The sequence below is a fragment of the Pseudopodoces humilis genome, chromosome 14 (assembly GCF_049639895.1).
Source record: "Pseudopodoces humilis isolate 2021_Gansu_Grassland_sample_001 chromosome 14, ASM4963989v1, whole genome shotgun sequence".
NCBI classification, from domain to species: Eukaryota; Metazoa; Chordata; class Aves; order Passeriformes; family Paridae; genus Pseudopodoces; species Pseudopodoces humilis.
In genome coordinates this window covers 6,713,933-6,726,965 of record NC_142213.1, presented here as the reverse complement: position 1 = coordinate 6,726,965, position 13,033 = coordinate 6,713,933, and the positions used below count along the sequence as shown (strand labels likewise).

At 44.2% G+C, this 13,033-nt stretch overlaps 1 protein-coding gene across 5 annotated transcripts in view; it reads right to left on the bottom strand.

The window, feature by feature from the left end:
* Window positions 1-13,033, bottom strand: part of RANBP10 (RAN binding protein 10) — a 66,012-nt gene that overhangs the window by 8,926 nt on the left and 44,053 nt on the right. For 4 of the 5 annotated variants that reach the window (XR_015773798.1, XM_005526266.3, XM_088062382.1 and 1 more), the window contains 7 exons: window positions 10,168-10,352; window positions 8,425-8,537; window positions 6,023-6,131; window positions 4,968-5,116; window positions 2,844-3,039; window positions 1,378-1,502; window positions 356-501 (listed from right to left, as the gene is read on the bottom strand). Coding sequence is in view for 4 of the 5 variants with exons in the window: in XM_005526266.3 (XP_005526323.2) it covers window positions 356-501; window positions 1,378-1,502; window positions 2,844-3,039; window positions 4,968-5,116; window positions 6,023-6,131; window positions 8,425-8,537; window positions 10,168-10,352 (1,023 nt within the window). In the remaining variant the exon portion in view is untranslated. The remainder of the gene's footprint in view (window positions 1-355; window positions 502-1,377; window positions 1,503-2,843; window positions 3,040-4,967; window positions 5,117-6,022; window positions 6,132-8,424; window positions 8,538-10,167; window positions 10,353-13,033) is intronic. The other variant, XM_088062380.1, reaches the window with a different exon arrangement.

Below are 13,033 nucleotides of genomic sequence, written 5' to 3'. Positions count from 1 at the left end.
GGCCCTTTTCTTCTTGGCCGAAAGGGACCACAGTGGGCCATCAAGACAGTGGATTAAAGAGGGTGCCCCTCCACCTGGTAGGGGAGCCAGCACAGGAAGGCAGGTAGTGTCACCTGCAGAGAAGAAGAGCATGCAGCTGCTCCAGGAAGCCAGGCAGGATCTGTATTTCTTCTCTCACGTGCTGAGAATTGGGTGTAGATGCTCCGCATTCATGTTTTGATCTCTGATCCCCATGTAGGTCTGTTCTTGCTCAGCAGGTGCAGAAGTGGGGCCTACCCATGTGTCTGCAAGGGAACCCACAACCCCAGACCTGGCACAGAGAACTGCTGCAATCCAGCACAAGGCCTAGGCTTACCTGAAGCATCTTTTTGTGCATGGTGTTCTTCCCATACTCTCTGCAAAGCTGCTCGCTCAGGATCTGCAGCTCCCGCCCAAACTGGATCATTCTCTCTGTGGCAGCGTGGTTCCCTCCACAGAGCTGCCTCTGGGGGCAGCTGTCTTCTAAGGAGAAGCAGTCGAGAAGGAACAATCATCGTGCATTCCCCACCAATGCCCACTGTGTGTCAGGATACCCACAAACTCCTACCCCTTCTGGAGCAGGTAGCTGCTTCCTGCCCAAGTTTATCCCAGTGGAAGCTTTCTGTGATCCCTGCCCTACAACAGACAGTAGTGGGTTTTGTCATAGAGCCTGGTAGATATAGGGAAGATTTGAGCTTTGTTTAATGCCTGAGAACTACCTAGAAATCAAGTCTCCTGATAAAATCCTGGGAGCTTGAAACTCCCATCTGTTACCCTTTCATGTGTGTAGCACATCATATATAACCCAGAAACCCCTGGTCTAACAAATCCTGGACTCAGAAAACTTTCAGTCAGAGATGTCAACACCACCAGCTTCCCAGTATTAGTGGCCACAAGAGCCCTTATAACTGGATGAATCAGTTTCAGAGGTAGTGTAGCTGATTAATCTGCTCCCTCCTGGCTAAAGCACCCACAAACAAGACAGCCATGGCTGACAGCTGTGCTGAGGCCACTCTGCAGCTGGACATCACCAGCCTGGCACAGCCCAGCTCAGCTCCCCAGCAGGCATTTCTGCCAGGTCTGCTCTGAGCTCAATTTCATGACCAGAACAGAACAAACCTTTGACACCTGTTGCTTTCCCTGCTCCAAAATTTCACCAGCACTGCTGTGAGTCTATGAAAAGCCAGACCAAGTTTTAATTCCAGGACAGATTATTTTTCCCCATGAAGCAGGCACTTCATTCACTGGGTGGGGAAAGGAGCCCAAAGTACATGCTTTTTCCCCACAATCCAATCACACTTTTAACTTTTGATACCAGCTCCTTTTTCCCCTTTATCCCTCCTGCCTCTGAGGACCTACCCATGCTGGACTCATCTGTCTGCAGGATCTCTTCGTGTTTGTAGGTGCCATTCATTATCCTGGTGGATGAATTTTCCAGGACTCCGTTGGGGTAGTGCTCAGCCTCCATTTCCATCTCACTGTCACTGAGGTGAAAGAAGGGAAGAAAGGTCTAAATTAAAAAGGGAAGAAATGAAGAGCTTATGTCCCAAACAGTGCCCAGCAATGGCCAGCACACCAGGAAAGGTGCCAGTTGGACTACAGGGAGCCAGATAGTCCAAGTCAGTGCTGCAAAAATTGTTGCAGGCTTCTGAAGACAACTTATGAAACAAGGTTTCTGTTCCCTAAGTGCCTGTCATAATTCCAGGTGCAGAACATTTTGCATTTTCCCTTCAGGAAGTGGTGATCGTTGGGACAGTAAACAGCAGCCAGGTAACAGATAACACACTCAAAGACTGCACAGGAGGGAAATCTTGGCTATGATACATCCCCAGTCCTTACAAACAGTGCACTACTGAACACTTAAATGTCCAAGACAGCAGGCTGACTGAGACTGCTGATTAACTACTGATTAACTGAAATTATGAGAAGATCTTACTGGAACTTGGGCTCTACATTAAAAAAAAAAAAAAAAAAAAAAAGACAAATCCAGCATCATTAAATGATTCTGGTAAATTGAGTTTGAACATGTGTTTCTCACTCAGTTACATGCTAGGTGGCTCTCCAGAGGTCACAACTGAGCCTACAAACTGCAAGCCATGCTCAGCACAGCACTTGAAGAATGAGCGCCAGCTGCAATTAGCAAGAGATTCTTTTAATCACGACACTCTCCACTCAGGCCTCAGACAGTGTGGAGAGTGAGCCCAAAGGAAGCTCAGTTTTCACCACAGTTCATTCTGCTCCACACTCCAGAACAGGCAGCAGTGACTTCACTGAACTGCTGGATCACCTGTGGCTTCTTGGAGAAGGGAGGCTCAAGTCTGACCTGCTGTCACAGCATGAAACAAATTACTGCTGGCTCAGAGGCTCACCTGGAAGGAACAGGGCAACAGGTAGCCCAAGGAAATTACTCAAGAGGGCAGTGCACCACGCCATTGTGGCCTGAGCTGCTGCCTCACCCAGTATAGGGCAGGAAAGCTGCTCAGCAGGAACAAGTGCCTGGCTGAGGCAGCAGAAACACCACCAGGCTGACTGGGAAAGCTTCTGGGCAAACTATCACACTGGGATCCAAAGGCATCAGTGTAATGGGACAGCTTGGTGCCTGAAAACAAGACCATCATAATATTCCTTATGAGATGAATCTCCAAGCCTGAGCCACAGCAGGGGAGCCAGAACAGGTTTGGGTCTGCTGGGATAGTAGTGACCTTGTAGATAATCAGTATTGCTCAAAAGAGCAGGACAGATGCCCTTCTGGATCCTTGGAAAGCAGACTGAGACTTTTCCCACCATCCCACCCCCCTCAGATGTCTCCAGAGAAAAAACAGTACCTGGTTTCTTGATTACTCGTACTACTGTGCTGCTGAGATTTGGTAGAATCTGTAGAATTGGACTCAGAGTAGTTCACAGATGAAGGGGAAGAGGAGGAGGAAGATGAAGATGATGAACTCAGTGTTGGATATTTACTGTGACTCTGTTTGCTTTTTGTGGACATGACTCCATTGCTACAGGTTGGACTATCTGCTCCTGAAAGCCAAGAAGAAAATAAAATGAGACAAGACTGACATTGTCCCTCTGTTGTGAAGCCAACAATTTAGCAAGACAGCAAGCCCCAAAGGAAGAAAGCAAAATAAGACTGCAGATCTTAAATTATGGTTCATCATTCTTAAATTCAATGGGGTTTTAGAGAAGATGCAAACGAGTATGAAAGGAACCCCAGCTCACAGCAACATCTGAGCTTTGTGAAGTTCTAAAAACGAGCTGTAAATTAGAGATTGGCAGAAACAGTTCACAAGTACAGAAATTATTGCTGAAAGGAGAACTGCCCTGGCTTTCCATGATCTATCTAAAGTTAGGGATGTATGTGATTCACACAACACTCAGCACATAATAGCAACACTCTTAATGAGCACAAGCTAACCTTCCTTGCTCAGGAGAACAGAAACCACTGAGAGTCAGCCTTGAAATTTCACCTGCTCCTCCACAAAAGGTGCTTATCAAGCTGCAGAACACACTGACACAAGACACAAACGTTTATTCATCACCACAAGTTTTATATGGATTCAGAACTGACAGGGGCTAAAATATTTTGGAAAAACCTCACTAAGTGCTTGTCTTCTTCATGTATTCTTCTTCAGACAAGCAGTATTGATCACAGGACTAAATGATCACATCACTAAATGATGTGACCTGGCATGGCTGCTCTCCAGAAGTAATGGTGATATATACACATTCATCAGCTGACCCCACAATTACATTTATAGCAGGGAATGTATTTCTATTTTCTATCACAGTAACACAAAAATTCAAATGGGCTGTTTTGAGCATTTTAATGACAAAGACAGACTAGCCTGTTCACAAAACTTCTGCTTCATCTCTGAAACATGCCCTGATGAAATTACCACTCTTTTGAAAGAAAAAGGTCTGACAGAGAACTGTGGAAGATGATGTCCATGTGTAAAGACAAATATGTATAAATACTGCCTTGCACTGCAGTTGCAGATGTAGACATGGGTATTACCAAGAGCTTTTATGGACTGATGGGATCATTCTGACTTTCTAGTCAAAGGAACACACCCAGGGCTTCTCACAGCACAACACAGGAAAACAAAGACAGTGGCTTGGAAAGGTGAGTGACAGCTTGGAGGTATCCAAGAAATTGTTTTCCTTTTCCTTAAATATTTGCCTGTACTCAGTTTGTCACATGCTGCAGTGGGAATACCAACCCCAAACACACTCAGATGGCTGTGAGCAGCTCACAGTTCAGTGAAGCAGCTCAGCCTGTTTCCAAGGGCCCTGCAGGTCATTTTTCCTGGCTCACTCCATCTCCAAAGTTGCAGTCAGTAATTACCTAAGGAAGATATCTTAGGTGTCCTCATTTATCTTGTTCTTTCCACTTCAAATTCTAAAGTTTAACTTCCCGAACTCTGAAGAGCTGATGCTCCAGAGCTGGGTTTTACTGGAACAGAACTGTTCTCGTTTCAAATGCTTAGAGCCTGCAAGGTTAAGTCCATGGGGTAGGGAGAAACTTTTGTGCAATGCATCCCCCTGACCTTTTGCTCCACTGGAAAAGCAGCTTCTATTCAGTTCTTTCTGGAAAGCAATTATTTTGCAGATTCCAAGGTACAGAAAACAGGCTTTGCTTTCCAGACCTCCTCTCGGCACTCCATCAGTGAAACACTGAGTCACAGGTAGCTGCAGTAGAAGCCTGCCTTCAAAAGCATATTTATTCTGAAATAAACTTGCTCTGCAGACAATCGTTGAAAATAACTGATGCAAAACCAATTCTGTGACAGTGTAGAGACACCCGTGGTAAAAGAACATCCCCTCAGCTGAGGAAGGAAAGGGAAGGAACATTTCAGAGAATAACACATAGAAAGCAGCAGGTAATGCTAGGCACCACCACATCCACCCTTGCCATCTGCTCTCCTCATCTGGAGACACAGGACACTTACCAGTACTGTGAACGTGTGAGTTGCTTGATCCATGTCTAGGACTTAAGCTGGGGGAGCCGGGGTAGCTGTCCTGGGATCTGGGGCTGCGGGCACTGAAACACCGCACTTCACTGTCCGTGCCATTCACCATCTCCACAAACTGCCGGCACCTGATTTCATGGGAGGCAAGAGGGACAAAAGGGTGTGTGACAGCCAGCATGCTCTGCACTGAGCCTGCCTTAGGTCCCAAGTGGGGAAGTCCTAGAAACTTTCAAAAAGACATTTCAGACTCCTGATGCCTTTGTATTGTGATGCTACAGAGGAAGGAGTTCAGAAACTTCAATTTTGATGCTAATGGATGTTGAGACATACCCAAAAAAGCAAGTTTAATTCCATTGTGCTAAGAAAAAACTGTTCCTTTGCAGCTTTCACCTCCAGCTCTTCTGCAGGTACTCCAAAATACAATTGTGGAGCGTTTTTTTCAGGGAGAAGGTACTAAATCTGTCAAATACTATCATTCCTTCACGACTCCATCAACCTAAAAATACTGGTGGCCAATGGAAAATAGACAAGGAAGAGTAAAAAATGCAATATCCACAGTGACAGTGAGGACAGCTCCTCATTTAGCTTTACTGGGAATTGTCCTCATATGTCTCACAAGTCTGGGGAGAGCCACTCTGTACAGCTGGGAGAACTGGGACACTTTTTCCTTTAATCTCTACCCCAGACAGCCTTTTCCATACATCTGCCTTTCTAGGAACCTTCACAGTGACTGAGACTGCTCCAGCACTGCAAGATCTCCACAAGACCAGCAAAGAAACTCCACTGAAGGAATATCTGGCAGTTAGCAGAACTAAAATTCACCCACCTATGCCTGACCTTATGAGGCAAAGCTATACTGGGTCTGAGCAGCAACAAAAGGCCTACATCTACTGTGCAGTGGACTCCCAAAGGGAGCTCAAACAGTTTGAATTCAGAGCAAGGTGTGCAGCCAGACTGGATGTTTGGACAGGTTCTTTTTCCCTCCTTCATTTGCACATTTCAGCATTAGGGAGCATAAAGCTTTTCATACTTACTTTAACATGAAGAGCAGGTTGGGGTTATGTTCTAGGAGGCCAGGATAGAGCTGCTGGGTGGCTTCTATAGCCTCTCCCACTCTGCCTGCTAATACTAGCTTCTGTATTCCTGAAAGCAAAAGTAGACCTAGTGACACACAGGACCAGCCAAAAGAGCTGTCTCACCCATTCCACCCAGCTCCCCACCACCACCTTGCACAAGGGCTCGGGAGAACTGGAGACCATATTTGGTTTATTATGGATTAGAAAAACCCTGTGAAATTGTTAGAGTATCTGTTAGTAGCAAAAAACCATCAAGAGCAGAAGGATCTAAAGGATGAATTAGGTAGTTTGGGCTGCTCTGAGACTTTAGTCCTTTAGTCACAGAGCTCTGCAGCAATGGAAATGAAAGCAGGACACGCCAACTGGATGGAAACAAGGAGGCTGCTGGGGAAGTAACAATTTCAGAGTGCAAGTCCTAGGTCACCCTCATATTACATTCTCTGTCTGGTTCAAGCTTGGAAGCAAATGTATGGCTCAGAATGAGATAAATGGAGTATTCTTAGAGGGTCTGTGGTCTTAAATCACAGCACAGTACTGCTCCCACCATATTCCTACCACTAAGCAGATGTAATTATATCAACAAAACTGTTCCTCCAAGTCCACCTCAATGTATTCCCAGAGAAGTACCCTAGAAACAGCTCAACAAGTTGTACACTTCTAGGAGGTGCAAAGATACAAGGCAGAAGGCACTTATCAAGCTGGGTGTTCATGTCCCATGTATGTTCCTTCAGCAGGTCAGAAGACACAAGTGCAAGACTCAACTCAAGATACTTGACAGCTCTGAGAAGCTGCTGATCTACAGCAACTCACATTTCTTTTTTCTAAGTGTACTTACAGATAAGAATTAAATGTACTTAAAACTAAAACTGCACTGTTTTTCCAGCACTCCCTATAAACAGTAGAGGGAAGGTCTGGAATGGCCCGTGAGGTGCTTTGCAAGCAGGGCCTCTGATGACAACAGCCTGTGGCTTTTGCAAGGTGTTGGAGCAGTTGGAAGCCCAGTCTGGTAAATCTTCATTAACAATCTCAATAACAAACTGCAATGACTTGTCTTGTCTCCCACTTCTCAGTGTCTATCTGGTTGTTATTGTAGTTGAAATATGGAACCAAAACCGTGGCTCTCACACCAACACAAGAGCTCTCATTTTACTCTCTTGCACGTCCATTTTCTCGTCTCGCTGCTTTTGACAGCTCTGCTTTGCCTTGTTTGGCAACTCTCACAAATGTCACTCCCTTTTATATTTCCCCCTCTTTTTGTTTTCCCATCTGTGTTTTCCTCACACCTTTTATTCAAGCCCCAACTTCAGGGCTCGGTATTCCTTCCCTCCATCTGCCTTGTCACCTGTCCTCAGACAAATGAGCCCGCACCATCTCGCGTGCCTCCCGTCAGGCTGTGCCAGTTAAACCCACACCACTGGGAACACTGGCTGGGGTCAGGGTTGCATAATGCATGACCTGGAAAGCACAAAGCCCATCAGCACTAACAGGCAGCAACTGCAAGTTATTTAAAAGCAGAGTCCCCAAATGAACCCGAATGCTGGCTAAGCACATGCAATGTATGGAGAGCAAGCCACAAAGGGGCACAATGCTCTGATACGTAACAGTCACACGAGAAACAATTCACAAAGGGAAGGGAAATGTACAGGGATGTGGCCTGTATTCAGCAGCCAGGAGAATGCAGAAAACACACCAATGTTCTGCCACTCTGCAGGCTGAGCCTGTGAATAGAAAAGCTTAAAAAAAAGGTACAGCAGGAGAAAGCTGCAAGCCTTATTCTGCAGGACCAAAAGCGCTGACAGCCCTACCAGCTGAGAGATGAGCCACTTGGGAGCAAACAGCAGCAACCAGAACAGGCAGAGAATACAAATTCTTCACCCAGTGTGAGTTTAATATATTGGCTGTGAATTTGAAAACCCTTCAGCATGTAAAAGTTACCCGAAATCACAATGTGCAGAGGGACTGGAAGAGTCCTTAACCTGGAGCTGCAACAAAACTAAATGGATGTGTCTGAGTCCCTGTGCCCAGGCCAATGGAACTGCCCCTGCTGCAATAGCCTGCAGTGAAGAGCTCAAATCTAAAGCGATCTCTGGAGCACAATAATCTTAGCTCAGGTAAAGGCCAAGCAGAGCACACAGGGGCGGGAAGGAACAGGGCAATTCTCCAAGCAAAGATGGAAAAGGGTGGAGAGGGCACAGTGATGATGGGAAAAGTGCTCCTAGCAGAGGTTCCTGAGCTCTACTCCATGGCCAGCAGCGTGCTCTGGACAGCTCTGGACTCTCATGGAGTAACTTCCACAGCACTCACTCCTCTGCAGAGTCCCAAAGGAAGGACACTTGAGGAGTGACACCTGAGAGACTTACTTTGTCTATTCTTTATTGAGGTCTGTTCTTCCTGGATTGTGGTGTCTGTGACTCTGGCAAAGGCAGTTGCTGTTGAACAGTACCCATGGTGAACCAAATATGATGAAACCATACTAGAAAAAAAGAAAATACAAAGAGATGATGAGGCACTGGTGAAACAGAGTCATCACACTGGAGAAAAAAGAAAACACAACTGAAGTTGCAGCTTCACTGAGAAACTCAGCTTGCTTAGGACATAACCAAGGTTCTACTTCTGGGTCTAAACTGCATATTTACAAGACAGGCACCTGGTCCTGGAGGTGCTCTAGGAGGGAGCTCTAAATTCACTTTACAGAGTGGAAAAAAAATTTAAAATATTAATAATCTCAATGCATATACAGTATTTATTTTTGACTGCTGTCCAAGGGTCACTTGTAAGGGCTCAATACTGTGTTACTGCCAGTGACATCCTATATAGAAATAAATCTGAACCTCAGAGAGGTTGAAGGCTTCCAAGTGGATCTAAAAAAGAAGAAAACATTCTGATCCTGAATTACTTCCATCACTTACTTGCCAGCAATTATATCTTTAGTAGTTCAATCTCCTTATGAATTCTGCACATTCACAGATACTTTAATCTGGTGACTGCCAGCATTGATTTTTAAAGCATTAACGTGCTTCAAAGTTGTATTTTCAAAAAATCTTGGGGGAGGGAGGAGTATCACTGTCAGAAAACACAACAAAACCGTCTTCCTAAACAGACCATTTCTAATGCACTTGTGCCTTCCCAAGACACAGTGACTCAATGTTAATGCTCACTGGATTTTAACAAAATCTAAAAAGCCAGCAACAGGATTTCAAAGCTTCTCACGATGAATCTCAAAACAGGCTTCTCTCATGATGAAGCTGGCATTGATCTGATCAAGTCACAGCTCAAAGCACACACTTCAACTTGGCTACTTTCAGTACAAGAAAGAAGTATTTTATGAGTCAGCAATCATTTTTAGGCATAATATTGTATGCAGGTGTGCAATTTTTAGAAGTTGTTTTAAATACAAGTGCTTCTGCCCAAGAGCTCTACAGGAGGAACTCCAGAGTGGTGACCCTGACAACCCCACTGTGCACATCAGAAGAAAAAAATTCTGGAGAACACAAGGAACAAAGAAAGGGATAAATTGGTCCCACTGCAGCTGAATCAACAGCTCTTGTTAAGGGAGGTTCTGGCTCTGCAATTTGGTCCCATTTTGGAAGGCAAGTAACAGCATCAATAACACTCCTGACCTCTGACAACTCCTGCCAACTGTTCTCATCAAGTTCCACTCAATCATTTTTGCAATGAGAAGTGTTTTCAATATCCATAAATTTATAAAATGCCATAATGCTTTCAGTTAGGTCTGGAAGCCTTTGGTTTAGCCTAATTCTTGCCCTTTCATTTCTGAATTCAGATGACTTACATACTGGTGTTTCTCCTATGTTAAGAGTTTTTATGGTGTCTTCTCCCCTCCCACAGTGTATCACCCCAAAATACATGTTCCTCCATTCCTACAAGCCTTCATGCAAGCTTTGTTTGAAAACTTTTCCCATATCTATTTGAAACAGCAGCAATCTGCACAGGAAAGACTATTAAACAGAACAGAGGGTAAAACAATTTGAGCAAAATGCACAGAGTGGCAATTTTTGCCATAAGAGAGCACAAATTAGCACTTAAGAAGTATTTAAAGGCTAACAAAAGGGAAGAAGCTGAACACCAAGGCAATGACTTACTTCTGCAGCATGGCTTGCCACTCTCCCAGCCTGTCTCCTATGGGAAACCGCTTAATGGTGCTCTGGATCTTCGCCCTCCACTCCCTCATGTAGTCCTCGATGTCAAACACAAAGGGCTGCTGCCCAAAGTTGGCATCCACAATCTCTCCTGGAGTCTGGAGACCCACTGTAGGGTAGAGGTTTGACTGGGAAGGAAGAAAAACAAACCTGTACTAAACACAGCTTTCTCTTTCTGGTTCCAGTTACGTGGTTTGGCAAAACCAAAGAGCTGCTCTTTAAACTGAAATGAATACAATGGAATTAGAAGAAGTAACAGCCCTTTGAGTACTTCTGAAGGAATCCCATGACTTATTGTGCACTTATGAAAAGTTCTTGCATCAAACCAGAACAACGGGCTCAATCCCCCAGCAGCCTGTGATCAAGGCCATGACTGCTGTCTGTGGAGGGCCACTTCTGGCTCAGCTTTCTTCAATTTCTACCAAGCCTCAACAGCCAACAGATAATATAACAACAACAGCAGCAATAATAATGGCAATATATAATAATCATAGTAATGAAATATAGAATAATAAATGAGAGGTGTGACATCTTGATCAATGGATCAATGTATTCCCTCCTGTTTCAATTCAACTCTTTCATTCCTTGGAAATTGTTATCTCAGTATTGTACATCTCTGATGAAAAGGGAATAGACAGTGATCTGAGGTTAGGTCTTTGATGATCCCAAGATCCCAAGATATCCACACAAGAAATGACACTACTGATAGATAAATTTTATTTTAAGAATAAGTCTATGGATCCAAATGGAAGCTTTGACCCATCACCAGAACATGGGGAAAATAAAAAGGTTACCACCAGGAAAGTGCCTCTAAAATTCAGCCAAGAATTCAGCTTATAAGGATGATCTAATTGAAAATAGGTATCCAAAGTCTATCAGAAGTTTTCTGAATTCATGCTATTTTAAGAATAAGCTTATGGATACAAATGGAATCCCTGAGCCCACTTAAATGCTGGGAAAAGAGAAACAACATCAGAAAAGGTACAGGGATGCCTGGTTCTCATCACTGCTCCCATTTTCCAAGAGCATGTTCCATTCCCTGTGAAGTTACTTCTGTGCAGCACAAATTACTTCTCTGTTTGCAAAACAGACACAAACTTCACTAATTCTCTGCTTCACAGCATGTGCTGAGAGTCTGCAGGGTGAGGGAAGAAATCTCTCTCATGCCACTCAGGAATTGTTTGGTGTTGGGTTTTTTCCACTTTGCTCTAAAAGAGTGGAGCCAGAAGCTGGACAATGGGCAAGGCACAGGGACACGTGTGTGGAATTGAAGTCTGGAAGGTGCCTGGCTGTGGTGACTTCCTCAGGGCTGAGCCCTGAATATCAGATATTAGAACAGTAAAGGGGCAGACCTCTCTCCTTAAGTCCAATCAAAAACCTAGGATGACCCTCTCCTCCTCTACAGCAAGAAACATGGGCTTTCCTACAATTATCTGGAAAATTTCTTCAACTTAATCTTCACCGTTGCAGAAATGAGGATGATTTAGGCCTGGAACCCAAGAGGGACTGCAGCATCTCTGTTCATATATCCAAAACTGAACTGGGTAAGAACCTGACCAACCTCCTCTACCTTAGAAATTATCAAACTTCAAAAAAACAAAGAAATTAATCTATAAATACAGGCTATAAATTGAAACCAGAGATCAGGATGACTGCATTACTGATGATTCACCACACCTCCTCCTTTCCTATTCCCACACCAAGGAAGTCTCTAGGTCAGAGATGTGCAAAGTAAATGCAGCATGATAAAGGAAGAGCTACCAGAGGAAAATGCTGGAATTACATTTAGTCCTTCCATTCTTTCAAAACTGGCTGACACAGAAATGTCCCTAATGAGGGATCAGATATTTTCCACAGTTCATACTTCAGACTTTTTGTTATCTTCTCAGTATCTTAAACCCCAGACACCTAAAATACTTGGAAGCAACCCCCCCCCGCCCCTGCAATTTACAAGATGTCATGTATTTTTCAATCACTTTTGGCTATGTTCATCTTTGAGCAGAAGCTGCCTATCCTCCACGTCTCTCAAATAATCTCTGAGGTAAATCTCTGTTTTTCACATGTGGGATGTGTTCTCTCTGTTTAGCAGCTGTTGGGAACTACACGTATCTCCAGCACCCTGCCAGATGCAGGCAGACATGATCCCAGAGCCCAGTGACCCAGGAGCAGCTTTTCCTGCCAAATTCTCCAGGAACACCTTCTCTGTGACATTTGGCCCACCTCTTGCCCTGATGTTGGTCCCCAGTTGCTCACGACCCCCTTGTTAATCCTGACCTGGTTTTTAACCCCCTTGTCTCTTTGCTCTCCTATAATCTCACCCTGGGCTTTTCTGGTTTTTTTAATCTCCTATTATTCCTTCAAACCTCCAGGCAGGATAGACTTGATCCAGGCTTGTGTAAATACGAGTTGGGCCTGAGCACTGACTTAATTTGGAAAAAAAAAAAGAAGAAAAGAAAAAGGAAACTCCCTCTTTTCCTCTGTGGGAATTCACTCCAATTTTAAGCAGTTATTTTGGTTTTAACTTCAGCCTGTGCTAAGACAAAATGTGGTTTTTCCTATCACTATATTTTTGTACAAATGAAAACACCCTTTAGAGGAAACTGAAATAAGCCAAAGAAAGTGTGTTTCAACACATGTGTCTCTGGTTTTCAAATGAAAGTATCCATTTCAATTTCCTAATATTGTGAATTTTGCAAAATACTGCCTTCACCATTTGCCTCTGAAAGGGGAATTTTGGAACAAGCATTTCAAGGAAATTATTTCTAATCTGGCAAAGTTTCGAAAGGTCAATTTAATTCCTCGTGTAATC